Source organism: Salmo salar, chromosome 15 (genome assembly GCF_965601325.2).
Source record: "Salmo salar chromosome 15, fSalSal1, whole genome shotgun sequence".
Taxonomy (NCBI): Eukaryota; Metazoa; Chordata; class Actinopteri; order Salmoniformes; family Salmonidae; genus Salmo; species Salmo salar.
In genome coordinates, this window is record NC_138305.1 from 11,174,934 (window position 1) to 11,194,942 (window position 20,009).

General features: G+C 43.8%; 1 protein-coding gene across 2 annotated transcripts in view; it reads right to left on the bottom strand.

Annotated features, from left to right (window-relative positions):
* LOC106570942 (AT-rich interactive domain-containing protein 3A) overlaps positions 1–20,009 on the bottom strand; it is a 215,998-nt gene that overhangs the window by 20,652 nt on the left and 175,337 nt on the right. For both annotated transcript variants that reach the window (XM_045695443.2, XM_045695444.2), the window contains one exon: positions 833–1,016. In XM_045695443.2, coding sequence (XP_045551399.1) covers positions 833–1,016 — 184 coding nt within the window. The remainder of the gene's footprint in view (positions 1–832; positions 1,017–20,009) is intronic.

The following is a 20,009-nucleotide window of genomic DNA, read 5'->3' on the forward strand; positions in this document are numbered from 1 at the left end:
TGTCCAATCAATTGAATTTACAACAAAGTAAATTAGGTCAATTGTAGAAACATCTCAAGGATGATCAATGAAACAGGATACACCTGAGCTCAATTTCGAGTCTCATAGCAAAGGGTCTGAATACTTATGTAAATGAGGTATCTGTTTTTATTTTTAATAAATTTGCAAAAAATGTCTAAAAACCTGTTTTCACTTCGTCATTATTTGATATTGTGTGTAGATTGATGAGTGAAATAAAACGTATTTAATCATTTTTAGAATAAGGCTGTAATGTAACAAAATGTGGAAAAAGTCAAGGGGTCTGAATACTTTCCGAATGCACTGTATACCAACAGGCTTTCTTCTGTTCTGCACTTCATTGTGGTCAGGACTGTACAGTTAATTCCCCTTCTTCTCCAACTCTATCATTATCATGCATTATCTAGGTTAGGATGGCCGTAATGGTAGTAATGGTAGTCAACATAATGAATGTTATTGTGCCAATCAAGTGTCTGCTAAAACATAATAACAGTTACTGTACAGCAGTGGTGATGATTGGATATGTGTTTCTAAGAATAACAACAGGCTGGGTGTTAGATAAAATCTAAGTCCAAACCTTACATAACATTATGGTGTATTCTGAATCAACTGTAGTATTAATACAGACACCTATCTAATCATATATCTAATCATACTGTATATCTAGTCATATATAACATAATATATCTAATCATATATGTAATCATAGATCTCATATAACACTTGTGGTTCCTGTACCACTAACTGTAGAGTGAAGTGATATGCGATGGCCCTACAGGTTATGAGGTTATTTATCGCCAGCGGTGTCACTCACTGTGTTCGCAGGGTGAACGCTGCACTGGTAATGGAGGTAGGGAGGTTGAGGCCTTTGGTGATCTCACGCCATATTTTCTTATTGATGACCTCCACTAAGCCGCCTTTTTCTGTGACCAGCTTGTAGAGCGTGTACAGATCCAACACCTGCTTGGCCATGATAGGAATACGATTCACTGGAGTCCCTGTAGAGACAAAACACAATATCCACAATCAATGCTATTAACTTCAGTCCATCGACAGAGAGGGTTTCCTCGCTAGCTGTGGCTTATAAAGCCAATTTATCTGGAAGCAGTCCAATAGCTGACAGCTTGGTTAACAAAACATATTACTTTTTGAAAAACTCCCCCTTGACTTTTTATACAGCGTTTTATTAAAAGGGGGCAATCTGTGTTTGCTAAATATATTTTTTGACATTTAAATTATCGATATATATACCCGCTGATTCTTGAAGAATATAACTTATAAATGCCTCATGATCTTAGTTCAACTGTTGTACCTAGGGTTGCAAAGCTACCGGTAATTTATCAAAGTTACCGGAATCTTCAGTAATTTTGGTAATTAACAGAAAATCAATAACTTTAAAACAATTAATTCATATATAATATTCATTTTGTATATCTGTGTCCATATTGTCCATGATTTTCTAGTAGATAGACCATATGGTTCAAGAGAAAATTGTCTAATTAATGAAAAAAATATCTAATCATTACCGGGATTATTTTTAAATTAACTCTGCAACTATTGCAATTATTTACTTTTTTCACAACTACCACCAGTTTGACGGAAAAACATTGACAAAAAAATACATACTGACATAAACCAGGTTTCCATCCAATTCGCGACAGATTTTCATGAGAATATTCATAAAAAGGTAATATGCTTATTTTCCCCACCAGAAATATTTCCATCCAATTGACTTGTTGCAGATAAACGACTGTGCGTGATGACGTAGCGCACGTAAAAATACACATTTTGCGGGTTAAATTACCATGTACTGAATAATAAAAAAAATATACAAGTTAAATTAGGTTGCATCACATTTTCAAATCTACTGAGGATTTTCTCACACACAAAAAAAATGTAGCATTATACTGTATAACGAGTGTGCCGACACCGGTATTTGCACATGCGCTCTAGCCAAAGGTGCACATGTGCATTACCTGTTGACTAGAGCGCGTTTAGCCAACATGATGTGCATATTATGAACTAAAGAGCGACATTATGTTGTATGTGTTAAATGCAACCAAGCGTCCATGATCATGTCACCCGGAATAAGACCCTCGATATGTATCGGAAAGGACGAATCAAGATCGTCACTTTGCACTTTCACATGTTATTCCTCATCATTTATTTCATCTGTAGCCTAATAAACTGCATGCTTTCCCGAGTCGTGACTCCAAGTTTACTTTGATAGGATGGTTATTATATCAATATTTGCGCATAAAAGCGTTTCCACCGATATCATTAATTTTACTAACCAGGTTTCCATCCAAAGTATCTATGCCAGTAAAATAAAAGTCGGATAAAAAAAAAATTACAGGCCTGATGGAAACAGAACCTTTTTCTATAAACTTTCCAAAAGTCGAAAAAACTAAATAGTGTAACGACCCATACGCTGGACAAGGTGGGATCTTTTTGTGTTGGTAAAATCATTGCGAGAAATGTCGGTGGAAACGTTTGTATGCGCAAAAAAAATGTATATAATAACCAATATATCGAAGTACATTTGTAGTCACACGATGACATGTTGTGGAGTCCTCCCACTACGACTCATCAGGAAATCAAACAGTTTATTATGCCGCGTTCAAAACAACTGAGAACTCAGAACTTGGAAATATCCGATTTACATCTTCATTGCGTTCAAGACAACTGGGAATTCGAAAAGAACGAACTCCGACTAAAAAATCCAACTCCGAATTCCAAGTCGGTAACTCTGGCCTCTTTCTAGACCTCCGTTTTACCGACCTGAAGATCACTGACATCATGATTAGACCTCGTTTTTATCCGAGTTCCCAGTTGTCATGAAAGCACCATTTAGGCTACAGATTAAATAAATGAGGATGAACGTCGCAGGGTGGTAAACGTGAAAGGTGATGAGTTTGACGCTCATTTCCAAGTAAATATCGATGGTCTTATTCTGGTAACATGATAATCGATGCTTGGCTGCGTTTGAATTTTTAAAAAATAAAAATCTTGCCTTTTTGGCCATAATAATCTCATCATGTACTGTAGGCTATACATGCGCTCCAGCCAGCATTTTTTTTTTTATGTGCACTACATCATCACGCACATACTTTTATCAGCAACAAGTCAATTTGATTGTAACATGTCGCTTGTGGGAAAATGCACATAATTGTTTTTAATGCGGATTTTAGAATATTGACATGGAAATCTGTCTCAAAAGATCCCATCTTGTCTAGTGTATTTTGTTTTGTTGACATTTGTAAAGTTTACCGTAAAAAAAATTATGTCATGACATTTTTTTATCCTCACATGTACTTTACTCGCATAAAAAGGTTGGATGGAAAGCTGGTTATAGTAAAAAAAAATATATACATCTGTAAATAAAATATATATCAAATATATTTTACGCTGGAAACCTCATATTAAACACTAATGGTATTCACTAAATTGACAGTTTGTATTTAGGATAATGTTTTATAGCTTTGCCATTCTGTTTTATTAGAAAATCATCTCATTTGAGGATTTTGAATATTTTACATGTGATAAGGCCACACAGAGGGCCAGAGATTATTACAGATACCTGTGGTCATCTGAAGTAGAGACCAGAGATTATTACAGATACCTGTGATCATCTGAAGAAGAGACCAGAGATTATTACAGATACCTGTGATCATCTGAAGTAGAGGGTCAGAGATTATTACAGATACCTGTGATCATCTGAAGTAGAAACCAGAGATTATTACAGATACCCGTGATAATCTGAAGTAGAAACCAGAGATTATTACAGATACCTGTGATTTTTTTTAAACATTTTATTTCACCTTTATTTAACCAGGTAGGCAAATTGAGAACAAGTTCTCATTTACAATTGCGACCTGGCCAAGATAAAGCAAGCAGTTTGACACATACAACAACACAGAGTTAGACATGGAGTAAAACAAACATACAGTCAATAATATAGTAGAAAAATAGGTCTATATACAAAGTGAGCAAATGAGGTGAGATAAGGGAGGTAAAGGCAAAAAGGCCATGGTGGCAAAGTAAATACAATATAGCAAGTAAAACACTGGAATGGTAGATTTGCAGTGGAAGAAAGCGCAAAGTAGAAATCGAAATAATGGGGTGCAAAGGAGCAAAATAAATAAATAAATAAATACAGTAGGGAAAGAGGTAGTTGTTTGGGCTAAATTATAGATGGGCTATGTACAGGTGCAGTAATCTGTGAGCTGCTCTGACAGCTGGTGCTTAAAGCTAGTGAGGGAGATAAGTGTTTCCAGTTTTAGAGATTTTTGTAGTTCGTTCCAGTCATTGGCAGCAGAGAACTGGAAGGAGAGGCGGCCGAAGGAGGAATTGGCTTTGGGGGTGACCAGAGAGATATACCTGCTGGAGCGCGTGCTACAGGTGGGTGCTGCTATGGTGACCAGCGAGCTGAGATAAGGGGGAACTTTACCTAGCAAAGACTTATAGATGACATGGAGCCAGTGGGTTTGGCGACGAGTATGAAGCGAGGGCCAGCCAACGAGAGCGTACAGGTCGCAGTGGTGGGTAGTATATGGGGCTTTGGTGACAAAACAGATGGCACTGTGATAGACTGCATCCAATTTATTGAGTAGGGTATTGGAGGCTATTTTGTAAATGACATCGCCGAAGTCGAGGATCGGTAGGATGGTCAGTTTTACGAGGGTATGTTTGGCAGCATGAGTGAAAGATGCTTTGTTGCGAAATAGGAAGCCAATTCTAGATTTAACTTTGTATTGGAGTTGTTTGATGTGAGTCTGGAAGGAGAGTTTACAGTCTAACCAGACACCTAGGTATTTGTAGTTGTCCCCATATTCTAAATCAGAACCGTCCAGAGTAGTGATGCTGGACGGGCGGGCAGGTGCGGGCAGCGATCATCTGAAGTAGAGGGCCAGAGATTATTACAGATACCTGTGATCATCTGAAGTAGAAACCAGAGATTATTACAGATACCTGTGATCATCTGAAGAAGAGGGCCAGAGATTATTACAGATACCTGTGATCATCTGAAGAAGAGACCAGAGATTATTACAGATACCTGTGATCATCTGAAGAAGAGACCAGAGATTATTACAGATACCTGTGATCATCTGAAGTAGAAACCAGAGATTATTACAGACACCTGTGATCATCTGAAGTAGCGGGCCAGAGATTATTACAGATACCTGTGATCATCTGAAGAAGAGACCATAGATTATTACAGATACCTGTGATCATCTGAAGTAGAAACCAGAGATTATTACAGATACCTGTGATCATCTGAAGTACCCTAAAGGGCCACCAAATGCATTGTCAATGATTTCATAAAATCTTTGCAAAATACCACAATTCTGGTATTTTACTGGTAAACCTTGAAAGTTTCCAGTAATATACCCTCTCTTTGCAACCCTTGAGCTACCCCATCACTACCCTATATGCTTGTTTTACCTTTGTCCGTAAATAATGCAATGCAAGCCTCAAAGCATGGTTTGGTGGGCGGCAGGTAGCCTAGCCAGGTAGCCTAGTGGTTAGAGCGTTGGACTTGTAACCTGAAAGGTTGCAAGATCGAATCCCTGAGCTGACAAGGTAAAAATCTGGCCTTCTGCCCCTGAACAAGGCAGTTAACCCACTGTTCCTAGGCTTTCATTGAAAATAAGAATTTGTTCTTAACTGACTTGCCTAGTTAAAAAAAGAATAATAATAATTGTTAAAACTATAATGTTGACATCATGGATGGTCAGTCCTTGATTCCATTGCTCTGTCTACTGAATAGAGTGTGATATCATTTCTCCAGCCCCGCCCCTCAGCTGTTAACCAAAATAAAAGGGGTGAGTGCTTTATTATTGTTTCAACTGCAAAACTGCCCCTTTAATGCATCCTCTAGGTTATATAAATACTGCCCCTTTAATGCATCCTCTATGTTATATAAATACTGCCCCTTTAATGCCTCCTCTATGTTATATAAATACTGCCCCTTTAATGCCTCCTCTATGTTATATAAATACTGCCCCTTTAATGCCTCCTCTAGGTTATATAAATACTGCCTCTTTAATGCATCCTCTATGTTATATAAATACTGCCCCTTTAATGCCACCTCTATGTTATATAAATACTGCCCCTTTAATGCAACCTCTATGTTATATAAATACTGCCCCTTTAATGCGTCCTCAATGTTATATAAATACTGCCCCTTTAATGCCACCTCTATGTTATATAAATACTGCCCCTTTAATGCATCCTCTATGTTATATAAATACTGCCCCTTTCATGCCTCCATGTTATATAAATACTGCCCCTTTAATGCCTCCTCTATGTTATATAAATACTGCCCCTTTAATGCCTCCTCTATGTTACTATTGTACGTGTAGAATTTAAATACACCTTTAGCTATGAAATGAACATTGCTTTAAACATTCAACTTCTTTTTAAAGAAGCAATCACTGTTCAACCCTAAACTTCATTCCACTCTGGCCTCAACCCTGCTAACCTAACCCTGACCTGACCCTAAGCTTTATTCCACTCAGGTCTTAATTAGTAGGGTATAAGGAGGCAGATAATAATTTGTACTATGCAGTTTAAAGGGTCGGCCGTAAAGAGGGACAGGGTCGGTCCTTTGTGAGCAGCCTGACCCTGAGATAATGAACCTGTATTTTGCTGATAGAGTTCCATTGTACCCATCGAGTTTACCATATAATGGCAATCAATACCTGCAGAAATATAGTGCAAACAGCAGCAAGCAGCGCAGGGCCATACACCGGAGGAGAGGAGGAGGAGAGGGGGAGGAGAGGGGGAGGAGAGGAGGTGAAGTATCGTCTGAAGAGGTAAAAACACATAAATTAAGGCTGGTAATTATGGGATGGCTTGGCTGGCAGCAGAACCGACTGTGGAGAGAGACAACATTAAAACTAGAGATTTATCCTGTCTCTCCGACCAGGACAATACTGGCCATTATATCTAAAGTAGCACCACCCAAAGCCTATCTATCGCCGTTTCCAACTCCACACTAAACTGTCTATATATCACGGCTGTATGGTGAAAGTGGTCTCAGGAGGAGTGGGGTGATTCTAAATAATTAAAAGGACTTCTCAAAAGGTTAACGGACGTACTTGGGAGTTCTCTCATAATTAAGATGGAGATGCTTGATTGACTGTAGTGTAACATTCAGCTTGGCGTTACTACAGTTAAGAGGTGTTTATTGGGTGGTTTTACAGTGTCACAATGCGGTACGTACAGTGCAGTAGGTTTAATACTAGGACACATGACGGTAATGAGAAGATAAACATAAAGAAGAAAAAAAACCTTTAATACACCCTCACGAAGACATACTGTTACTCCATCCCATTCTCACTGGTGATAATGCAAAGCCGTTGCCTTGATCTATAAAACTATTATTTATCCGGATCCACAATGGCCAACCAAACGAGCGCCGGGCAATAAATAAAAAAAGACCTGGCCCAGAAAGTCTTTTGTCTGTTAGAATCTGACCTAACCAAGACAGGCCTCTTAAAACCAGATTTATGTGCTTTCAATACCCGGCGTGATGTATTCGTCTCTCCCGATTCCCTGAAAGGGATATGAAGAATAAAAGAGGAGAGTAGGAGAGGACAGTCTTTTGTCAGCAGAGACGATGCGATCAGGTTCATGGATCACGTTGACAATGAGGAATGGCAGGCGGGAGGAAAAACACCTCGTATACGACTCCTCTAAGGGACTAACGACGGCACCGCAGTCCTCTAGTTAATCACTCACTTTCTAAAAGATTGCAGTGTGTAATTGGAGCTTGCAGAGGGAATCGGGACTTTTAATAGAGCCGAGTAATCGTCATCTTTTCGCTCGGCTTCGTCGCCGATGCGTTCAGTTCGCACCTTTTGCAGCGGGCCAGTAATGGGACTGGCCAGAGGAGTTTCTCCTCTTCATTGACTTGGCTCTTTTAACCTGTGAAATGAAGGATTAATGTGACGCAGCTAGCAGGAAAACAACTGTTTATCTACATGTGGACAGCCCATCTAATTGGAATGACGCTTCAGTAGTTTCTTACATTTAGATTTTACTGTTGTTCATTTAGCAGACGCTCTTATCCAGAGTGATTTACAATCAGTGCAAACAGCTGACTGGGTTAGGGAGGGCCCATACAGCATGAACCTAGCATTCAGCATGAACCTAGCATTCAGTATGAACCTAGAATACAGTATGAACCTAGAATACAGTATGAACCTAGAATAGAACTCTATTGTCCAGCCGAACATGGAAACTGTAGGGATGTTTTCCTCTGTCTGTCTGTCTGTCTGTCTGTCTGTCTGTCTGTCTGTCTGTCTGTCTGTCTGTCTGTCTGTCTGTCTGTCTGTCTGTCTGTCTGTCTGTCTGTCTGTCTGTCTGTCTGTCTGTCTGTCTGTCTGTCTGTCTGTCCTTGTCGCTCTGTCTGTCTCTGTCTCTGAAGCACAGAAGTTGTACCACCTATAGTTTCCAGCAGGATATTTAGTGTTGTGGCAATAGAAGCCTGGAACCATTCTTTAAAGCTTAGCTGTCTTCTCTTCTGTCCCTTAGTATTCCAGATAATTACATTAGCTGAGACAAAAATTGACTGACTTATTCAACAGAAAGTGCTGATGGTGGTTTCTGGGGCGGTAATCAATTAATACCCACAACCCCCAACAGCCTGGAGGAGAAAGACAGTCCATCACACAGGATATTTATCAGTACACAAAAGACAGTAACACCACCATTGTTTTGTCTGCTTTTGATGAGAGCAGCTCAAAACGCCATCACTCATTGGACCAGACACGAGGTCCAGGAGGCTGACGTTCAGGAGGCTGAGGTCCAGGAGACTGAGGTCCAGGAGACTGAGATACAGGAGGCTGAGGTTCAGGAGACTGAGGTCCAGGAGACTGAGGTACAGGAGGCTGAGGTACAGGACGCTGAGTATCAGGAGGCTGAGGTTCAGGAGGCTGAGGTACAGGAGGCTGAGGTACAGGAGGCTGAGGTCCAGGAGGCTGAGGTACAGGACGCTGAGGTTCAGGAGGCTGAGGTACAGGAGGCTGAGGTACAGGAGGCTGAGGTCCAGGAGACTGAGGTACAGGATACTGAGGTACAGGAGACTGAGATCCAGGAGGCTGAGGTCCAGGAGGCTGAGGTACAGGATGCTGAGGTTCAGGAGACTGAGGTACAGGAGGCTGAGATCCAGGAGACTGAGGTCCAGGAGGCTGAGGTCCAGGAGACTGAGGTACAGGATGCTGAGGTTCAGGAGACTGAGGTACAGGAGGCTGAGATCCAGGAGACTGAGGTCCAGGAGGCTGAGGTCCAGGAGACTGAGGTCCAGGAGGCTGAGATCCAGGATACTGAGGTCCAGGACACTGAGGTCCAGGAGCCTGAGATCCAGGAGGCTGAGATCCAGGATACTGAGGTCCAGGACACTGAGGTCCAGGAGACTGAGGTCCAGGAGGCTGAGATCCAGGATACTGAGGTCCAGGACACTGAGGTCCAGGAGACTGAGGTCCAGGAGGCTGAGATCCAGGATATTGAGGTCCAGGACACTGAGGTCCAGGAGACTGAGATCCAGGAGGCTGAGGTCCAGGAGACTGAGATCCAGGAGGCTGAGGTCCACGAGACTGAGGTACTGGAGGCTGAGGTACAGGGCCAGGCACAAAGCTAAGGATTCGATAAAATGCCGCCGGGAAGAAATGGAAGCAGTTTTACGGGCGCCCAACCAATTGTGTTATTATGTGGGGGTTTTTCGCGTAATTTGTAACTTATTTTGTATATAATGTTTCTGCCACCGTATCTTACGGCAAAAAAGAGCTTCTGGATATCAGGACAGTGATCACTCACCTCGGATTAGACAAAGATTTTTTCTTCAATAAGCAGGACACACAGGACATACTTCAAACACCCGACAAGGCCAACATCCCAGTTATTGGCAAGAGGAAGAGATGCAGGTACAGAGGACACAGAGCGGGGTGCCTCGTAAGAATCCGCAGAAGGTGAGGGGGAAAGCTGCCGTTACATCAATATTACTCGCCAACGTGCAATCATTGGACAATAAATTAGACATAGTCCGGTCACGAATATCCTACCAACGGGACATCAAAAACTGTAACATCTTATGTTTCACGGAATCGTGACTGAATGATGACATGGATATTCAGCTAGCGGGATATACGCTGCACCGGCAGGATAGAACAGCACACTCCGGTAAGACGAGGGGGGGCAGTCTGTGCATATTTGTAAACAACAGCTGGTGCACAAAATCTAAGGAAGTCTCTAGATTTTGCTCGCCTGAAGTAGAGTATCTTATGATAAACTGCAGACCACACTATTTGCCAAGAGGGTTCTCAACTATACTTTGTGTGGCTGATTATTTACCACCACAGACAGATGCTGGCACTGAGACCGCACTCAGCCAGCTGTATAAGGAAATAAGCATACAGGAAACCGCTCGCCCAGAGGCGGCGCTCCTAGTGGCCGGAGACTTTAATGCAGGGAAACTTAAATTAGTTCTACCAAATCTCTATCAACATGTTAAATGTGCAACCAGAGGGAAAACAATTCTAGATCACATGTACTCCACACACAGAGATGCGTACAAAGCTCTCCCTCGCTCTTCATTTGGTAACTCTGACCACAATTCTATCCTCCTGATTCCTGCTTACAAGAAAAAACTAAAGCAGAAAGCAACCGTGACTCTGACTATAAAAAAAGGGGTCAGATGAAGCAGATACTAAACTACAGGACTGTTTTGCTATCACAGACTGCAACATGTTCCGGGATTCTTCCGATGGCATTGAGGCGTACATCACATCAGTGACTGGCTTTATCAATAAGTGCATCGAGGACGTCGTCCCCACAGTGACTGTACGTACATACCCCAACCAGAAGCCATGGATTACAGGCAACATTCGCACTGAGCTAAAGGGTAGAGCTGCCGCTTTCAACCCGGAAGCTTATAAGAAATCCTGCTATGCCCTCCGACGAACCATCAAACAGGCAAAGCATCAATACAGGGCTAAGATTGAATCATACTACACCAGCTCCGATGCTCGTCTTATGTGGCAGGGCTTGCAAACTATTACAGACTACAAAGGGAAGAACAGCCGTGAGCTGCCCAGTGACACGAGCCTACCAGACGAGCTAAATCACTTCTATGCTTGCTTCGAGGCAAGCAACACTGAGGCATGCATGAGAGCATCAGCTGTTCCGGACGACTGTGTGATCACGCTCTCCGTAGCTGACGTGAGTAAGACCTTTAAACAGGTCAAAATGTCTGCGGGTCCAGACGATTTACCAGGACGTGTGCTCCGGGCATGTGCTGACCAACTGGCAGGTGTCTTCACTGACATTTTCAACATGTCCCTGATTGAGTCTGTAATGCCAACATGTTTCAAGCAGACCACCATAGTCCCTGTGCCCAAGAACACTAAGGCAACCTGCCTAAATGACTACAGACCCGTAGAACTCACGTCCGTAGCAATGAAGTGCTTTGAAGGTCTGGTAATGGCTCACATCAACTCCATTATCCCAGAAACCCTAGACCCACTCCAATTTACATACCGCCCAAACAGATCCACAGATGATGCAATCTCTATTGCACTCCACACTGCCCTTTAACACCTGGACAAAAGGAACAGCCACGTGAGAATGCTATTCATTGACTACAGCTCAGCGTTCAACACCATAGTACCCTCAAAGCTCATCACTAAGCTAAGGACCCTGGGACTAAACACCTCCCTCTGCAACTGGATCCTGGACTTCCTGACGGGCCGCCCCCAGGTGGTGAGGGTAGGTAGCAACACATCTGCCACGCTGATCCTCAACACTGGAGCCCCTCAGGGGTGCATGCTCAGTCCCCTCCTGTACTCCCTGTTCACCTACGACAGCGTGGCCAGGCACGACTCCAACGCCATCATTAAGTTTGTAGACGACACAACAGCGGTAGGCCTGATCAACGACGAGACAGCCTATAGGGAGGAGGTCAGAGACCTGGCCGGGTGGTGCCAGAATAACAACCTATCCCTAGACTGTTCTCTCTACTACCGCATTGCAAGCGGTACCGGAGCGCCAAGTCTAGGACCAAAAGGCTTCTCAACAGTTTTTACCCCCAAGCCATAAGACTCCTGAACAGGTAATCAAATGGCTACCCAGACTATTTGCATTGTGTGCCCCCCCTTTTACGCTGCTGCTACTCTGTTTATCATATATGCAGTCACTTCAATTAGCCCAACTAACCGGTGCCCCCGCACATTGGCTACCCAGACTATGTGCATTGTGTCTCGCCACCCACCACCCACCAACCCCTCTTTCACACTATTGCTACTCTCTGTTATCATATATGCATAGTCACTTTAACCATACCTACATGTACATACTACCTCAATCAGCCCGATTAACCAGTGCCTGTAAATAGCCTCGCTACTGTTATTTTTCACTTTTTTACAGTTGTTTTTATTTCTTTACTTATCTATTATTCACCTAATACCTTTTTTTTTTTACTTCAAAAATTGCACTTTTGGTTAGAGCCTGTTAGTAAGCATTTCACTGTAAAATCTGTTGTATTCGGCGCACGTGACGAATAAACTTTGATTTGATTCATTGTCTTCTGTCTGTTTCATCAAGGACGAGTATTTGAATGAGGACTGGATTCAATGATTCAAGAATTCAACAGACTACTTTTGTTCTGAATAAACTATAACAACAACAGTAAACTATGCATTGGTGTTCAATGTCGTAACAAACCTTTTCAGCCTTTCAAATGAACTGAATGCCTGACGTTCTCCTGCATACTACAGCAGACCAATCATGTTCTCCTACAGACTACAGCAGACCAATCATGTTCTCCTTTCAGACTACAGCAGACCAATCATGTTCTCCTACAGACTACAGCAGACCAATCATGTTCTCCTGCATACTACAGCAGACCAATCATGTTCTCCTACAGACTACAGCAGACCAATCATGTTCTCCTACAGACTACAGCAGACCAATCATGTTCTCCTACAGACTACAGCAGACCAATCATGTTCTCCTACATACTACAGCAGACCAATCAAGTTCTCCTTTCAAACTACAGCAGACCAATCATGTTCTCCTACATACTACAGCAGACCAATCATGTTCTCCTACAGACTACAGCAGACCAATCATGTTCTCCTACAGACTACAGCAGACCAATCATGTTCTCCTTTCAGACTACAGCAGACCAATCATGTTCTCCTACAGACTACAGCAGACCAATCATGTTCTCCTACAGACTACAGCAGACCAATCATGTTCTCCTACAGACTACAGCAGACCAATCATGTTCTCCTACATACTACAGCAGACCAATCATGTTCTCCTACAGACTACAGCAGACCAATCATGTTCTCCTACAGACTACAGCAGACCAATCATGTTCTCCTACAGACTACAGCAGACCAATCATGTTCTCCTACAGACTACAGCAGACCAATCATGTTCTCCTACAGACTACAGCAGACCAATCATGTTCTCCTACAGACTACAGCAGACCAATCATGTTCTCCTACAGACTACAGCAGACCAATCATGTTCTCCTTTCAGACTACAGCAGACCAATCATGTTCTCCTACAGACTACAGCAGACCAATCATGTTCTCCTACAGACTACAGCAGACCAATCATGTTCTCCTACAGACTACAGCAGACCAATCATGTTCTCCTACAGACTACAGCAGACCAATCATATTCTCCTACATACTACAGCAGACCAATCATGTTCTCCTACAGACTACAGCAGACCAATCATGTTCTCCTACAGACTACAGCAGACCAATCATGTTCTCCTACAGACTACAGCAGACCAATCATGTTCTCCTACAGACTACAGCAGACCAATCATGTTCTCCTTTCAGACTACAGCAGACCAATCATGTTCTCCTACAGACTACAGCAGACCAATCATGTTCTCCTACAGACTACAGCAGACCAATCATGTTCTCCTACAGACTACAGCAGACCAATCATGTTCTCCTACAGACTACAGCAGACCAATCATGTTCTCCTACAGACTACAGCAGACCAATCATGTTCTCCTTTCAGACTACAGCAGACCAATCATGTTCTCCTACAGACTACAGCAGACCAATCATGTTCTCCTACAGACTACAGCAGACCAATCATGTTCTCCTACAGACTACAGCAGACCAATCATGTTCTCCTACAGACTACAGCAGACCAATCATATTCTCCTACATACTACAGCAGACCAATCATGTTCTCCTACAGACTACAGCAGACCAATCATGTTCTCCTACAGACTACAGCAGACCAATCATGTTCTCCTACAGACTACAGCAGACCAATCATGTTCTCCTACAGACTACAGCAGACCAATCATGTTCTCCTTTCAGACTACAGCAGACCAATCATGTTCTCCTACAGACTACAGCAGACCAATCATGTTCTCCTACAGACTACAGCAGACCAATCATGTTCTCCTACAGACTACAGCAGACCAATCATGTTCTCCTACAGACTACAGCAGACCAATCATGTTCACCTACAGACTACAGCAGACCAATCATGCACAATACAAATGGTCACGAATTTAGGGCATTAACCGACTATTTACCCCCAATCATGCACAGCAGACCCCCCCCCCCCACAGTTCTAAAACCAAAGGTGTGTCCCCTGAGTAACACAGTAACCAGATGGATATGTCAGCTCTGTGTACTACTCCAATCAAATGTATTCACTCCAAATAGTGTATTGGCGACAACATACAGATTCATCAGTCTTAATGTCGTGTGTGAAAACAGAGGTATTATGAGAACCTAGAGGCTTAAATCCCTGTTTTATCTAGAGCCTGGAATCCCTGTTTTCTATAGAGGCTGGAATCCCTGTTTTCTATAGAGGCTGGAATCCCTGTTTTCTATAGAGGCTGGAATCCCTGTTTTCTATAGAGGCTGGAATCCCTGTTTTCTATAGAGACTGGATTACTGTTCTGACTGCTGCCAAGATTCCCTATTTAGCTACTTATGTGTCAGCAATTGCAACACACACACACACACACACACACACACACACACACACACACACACACACACACACACACACACACACACACACACACACACACACACACACACACACACACACAAAACGTTAGGTCTGCCTCAGTAGTTAGCTGCTGGTCAGCCTATTTTGTATGAAAGGAGGTCCCACCATCTCAAATGTTTCTCCTCAGTGACCAACCGGTGTCTTTCCTTTGGCCGCACCGTGATTAACGATGTTAGGTCCAGGGTACACCGCAGAGGTCACGACCCCAGGTCTCAAGGTCACGCCGGCAGGGATGGAGGGGGACAGAGGAGCTGGGCCATCATAATTCATTTTCAGGCTGGACCACAGCGGGAGACCGCAGCAGGGTGGAGGAAAGTTTAATCTGACATTTGATATGAGTTTTAGTGTGTTTTAGTGCGTATTGGATTGTAATGAATGAAATGTCAAGTTTACAGCTTCATGCCTGACTTGACTGGGAGTTCAAAACTACTGGCGGCCGTTCTAAAGTTTTTACAAACTACTGCATTTAAAACCAGACAAAACATTACATTGAGCACATTTTTATAAATAAGTTGTTATATACAGGTCACCGCCAAAATGGGATACAAAGTATATTGTAAGCATGTGTGGTTCCTAGGATAATTATGCAATTAACATCCCATCATGCTTAGGGTATTGTATAAAAATGCCCAGTTGTCAATTATTTTGGCTACCATGGGTAGAAGAAGAGATTTCAGTGACTTTGTGTGTGTGCGTGTGTGTGTGTGTGTGTGTGTGTGTGTGTGTGTGTGTGTGTGTGTGTGTGTGTGTGTGTGTGTGTGTGTGTGTCAGTCACTAGATCTCAACCCAATTGAACCGTTATAGGGGATTCTGGAGGGGCTCCTGAGACGGTGTTTTCCACCACCATTAACAAAACACCAAAATTATGGAATTTCTTGTGGAAGAATTTGAAATGATATTAGAATATTAGTCACACGTACAGGGTTTCAGGTGTAATTACAGTGAAAAACTCATAAACTCCAAACTCCAACAATGCAGGTCAAAATGAAATAACACAATTACATGTAATCAGGGTGCAACTTTGGTTTTAGAAGAGAGGAGAGACATAACCTGGCAGGGGGTCCTCCCTCAGAATTTGTTGGGGCATCTAAAGTTCATTTCCTGCTTTTCTACTAGGGCTGTCCCCGGGAGAAAAAATATCTTGGTCCACCAAGATTAGTCTTTTAACTAGCTACATAATTAATAGCTACAATCGATTGGTCGAAAGTTTTACAAGTGTATTTTTCCATAGAAAAAGTCATGGCCAAAAGTTTTGAGAATGACACAAATATACATTTTCACAAAGTCTGCTGCCTCAGTTTGTATGATGGTAATTTGCATATACTCCAGAATGTTATGAAGAGTGATCAGATGAATTGCAATTAATTGCAATGGCCATCTTTGCCATGCAAATGAACTGAATCCCCCAAAAACATGTCCACTGCATTTCAGCCCTGTCACAAAAGGACCAGCAGACATCATGTCAGTGATTCTCTCGTTAACACAGGTGTGAGTGTTGACGAGCACAAGGCTGGAGATCACTCTGTCATGCTTATTGAGTTCGAATAACAGACTGGAAGCTTCAAAAGGAGGGTAGTGCTTGGAATCATTGTTCTTCCTCTGTCAACCGTGGTTACCTGCAAGGAAACATGTGCCGTCATCATTGCTTTGCACAAGAAGGGCTTCACAGGAAAGGATATTGCTGCCAGTAAGATTGCACCTAAATCAACCATTTATCGGATCATCAAGAACTTCAAGGAGAGTGGTTCAATTGTTGTGAAGAAGGCTTCAGGGCACCCAAGAAAGTCCAGCAAGTGCCAGGACCGTCTCCTAAAGTTGATTCAGCTGCGGGATCGGGGCACCACCAGTACAGAGCTTGCTCATGAATGGCAGCAGGCAGGTGTGAGTGCATCTGTACGCACAGTGAGGCGAAGACTTTTGGAGGATGGCTTGGTGTCAAGAAGGGCAGCAAAGAAGCCACTTCTCTCCAGGAAAAACATCAGGGACAGACTGATATTCTGCAAAAGGTACAGGGATTGGACTGCTGAGGACTGGGGTAAAAAGCTTGTCCGGAGGAGACAAGGTGAATGCTATCACCAGCCCTGTGCCATGCTGAGTGAAAGTCCCCAGTGAAATTTGCTCAACTGCATGTAATAATAAAGAATATAAATAAATACAAATAAAATATCTTAATAAAATATCTGCATATTGACACTGTAACAATAGTAAATGTCCATTGGGGTGGCGGGGTGCAAGAGAGGGACAGGGGGAGGGGGCCAGAGGGGGCTGGAGTCCCTGTTTATCTTCTTGGCCTTCCTGCAACACCTGGTGCGTTCGGCTGAGTGTTCGGATGAGTGTTCCACACTCTGTAGCCAGTGCTTAAATGCGGAAGACACATTTCAGTTGAATGCATTCAGCTGCGCAACTGACAAGGTATCCCCCATTTCCCTTCTAACACTGTTATAGCTGTGGTAATACCATTATAACTGACTAGGTACCCCCCCTCCCCCTTTCCCTTTCCAGCACCCCTGATAAATTGAAATACATTTGCTAAAGTTATAGATTTACTGCTGTCTGTTAAGAAATAAATTAACTCATTCTGAATACTACACTATAATTTAGCCACAGATCATCAATAGTTTATTTTATAAAAAAACTGTTCCTGACTGTGGTTTGTGTAGGCCAAACACGAGACGGGAACGCGTGGCAAATCTCCCAGCATGCAGCCAAAACAAGCCTTTCGAAATATTTAAAATACAATCGCCGGGAAAATTGTCACGCATGCTCCCGCTCCCCCTGTCTGGCGCTTGAGGGCGCCAGGCTGCCCATCAGCACGCATACCTGTCACCATCGTTACGCGCATCAGCGCTTCATTGGACTCCTCTGGACTCCATCATTTTATTGATTGCTTCCTCTATATCTGTCTATTCCTCAGTTTGATCCCGTGTCAGCATTAATGTCGTTACGTATCCTTTGTTCAGGCGCTGTTCGTGTTTTGTTTTCTGTCTGTTGATTCATTCAATTTTCACTACCTCTACTTGCTTCTCGTCTCCCGGTGTCTGTCCTCACAGAATGCCGACACCAATATTGGAAGCATCAGGGATTTTTTAAATTTTTTTAAATCGGTGACGTCGGGTCCGGGTGCCGCTGCCGAAGGAACCAGGGATGACTCAGCTGGCTCGTCAGGCTTCCATGCCTTAGCTGGCTCGAGAGGTTTTCTTGCCTCGGTTGGCTCGGCAGGCTCCCATCCCACGTCATGCCTCAGCTGACTCGTCGGGCTCCCACGCCTCGGCCGGCTCGTCGGGCTCCCACGCCTCGGCCGGCTCGTCGGGCTCCCACGACTCGGCCGGCAGGTTGGGCTCCCACTCCTCAGCTGGCTCGTCGGGCTCGCCCAGGTGGGACGCCGGATGGCGCCCCTAGAGAGGGGGCACTGTCACGCCTGCTCCCACTCCCCCTCTCTGGCGCTCGAGGGAGCCAGGCTGCCCATCAGTACGCACACCTGTCACCATCGTTATGCACATCAGCGCTTCATTGGACTTGTCTGGACTCCATCACCTTATTGATTACCTCCTCTATATCTGTCTATTTCTTAGTTTGAGGAATTTACTTGCTTCTCGTCTCCCAGCGTCTGTCCTCACAAAAATACAGGTTGGAAAGCAAATGGATCCTGCTGAAAAGAGAACACTAATCTGTCTGTAGGCTACCAAGTTATAACCTTCAAAATAGGCCTATCGAGTGAACAGAGATAAGCTTTTGGCACAAGCGCATCGGCCAACGCCAGTGAGTGAGCTGAGCATCATTTCCAGTGAAACTGGAAAGCTTTTTTCAGGACTATAATTTCCTCTTCAAATTGTACAATATGTGTGTCTCCTCCAACACCACACACCTAGGCCTAGGCTATTGATGGATTCAAGACAAGGTTTTTTATTGATCTCAGTTTGTGTCAAAATAGTCTGTCATTTCAATCATTTGTAAGGTATTAAAATATAGTCTGCTAAAGTCCCCTAGGCTACAAAATATTTTCCCCATGTGTGTAACTTCTGCAAGTACCTCTTACTCTACTGATCTATGCCAGTACACAAAAGCATGACAATACATGCAATGCTTTATTATAATTATTATATAGAAATTTAGAAAATCATGTATTCTGGTACATCAGTGTGTCAGGGAGTGTGTCGGGGAGGGAGGGAGGTGATATGGAGAGGAATGAGTGTGTCGGGGAGGGAGGGAGGTGATATGGAGAGGGTTGAGTGTGTCGGGGAGGTAGGAGGTGAAATGGAGAGGGTTGAGTGTGTCGGGGAGGGAGGAGGTGATATGGAGAGAGTTGAGTGTGTCGGGGAGGGGGAGGGAGGAGGTGAGATGGAGAAGGTTGAGTGTGTCGGGGAGGGAGGTGATATGGAGAGGGTTGAGTGTGTCGGGGAGGTAGGAGGTGAAGTGGAGAGGGTTGAGTGTGTCGGGGAGGTAGGAGGTGAAGTGGAGAGGGTTGAGTGTGTCGGGGAAGGAGCAGGTGATATGGAGAGGTTTGAGTGTGTCGGGGAGGTAGGAGGTGATATGGAGAGGGTTGAGTGTGTCGGGGAGGGAGGAGGTGAAGTGGAGAGGGTTGAGTGTGTTGGGGAGGGAGGGAGGTGATATGGAGAGGGTTGAGTGTGTCGGGGAGGGAGGAGGTGATATGGAGAGGGTTGAGTGTGTCGGGGAGGGAGGGAGGAGGTGAGATGGAGAGGGTTGAGTGTGTCGGGGAGGGAGGGAGGTGATATGGAGAGGGTTGAGTGTGTCGGGGAGGTAGGAGGTGAAGTGGAGAGGGTTGAGTGTGTCGGGGAGGGAGGAGGGAGGAGGTGATATGGAGAGGGTTGAGTGTGTCGGGGAGGTAGGAGGTGATAAGGAGAGGGTTGAGTGTGTCGGGGAGGGAGGAGGTGAGATGGAGAGGGTTGAGTGTGTCGGGGAGGGAG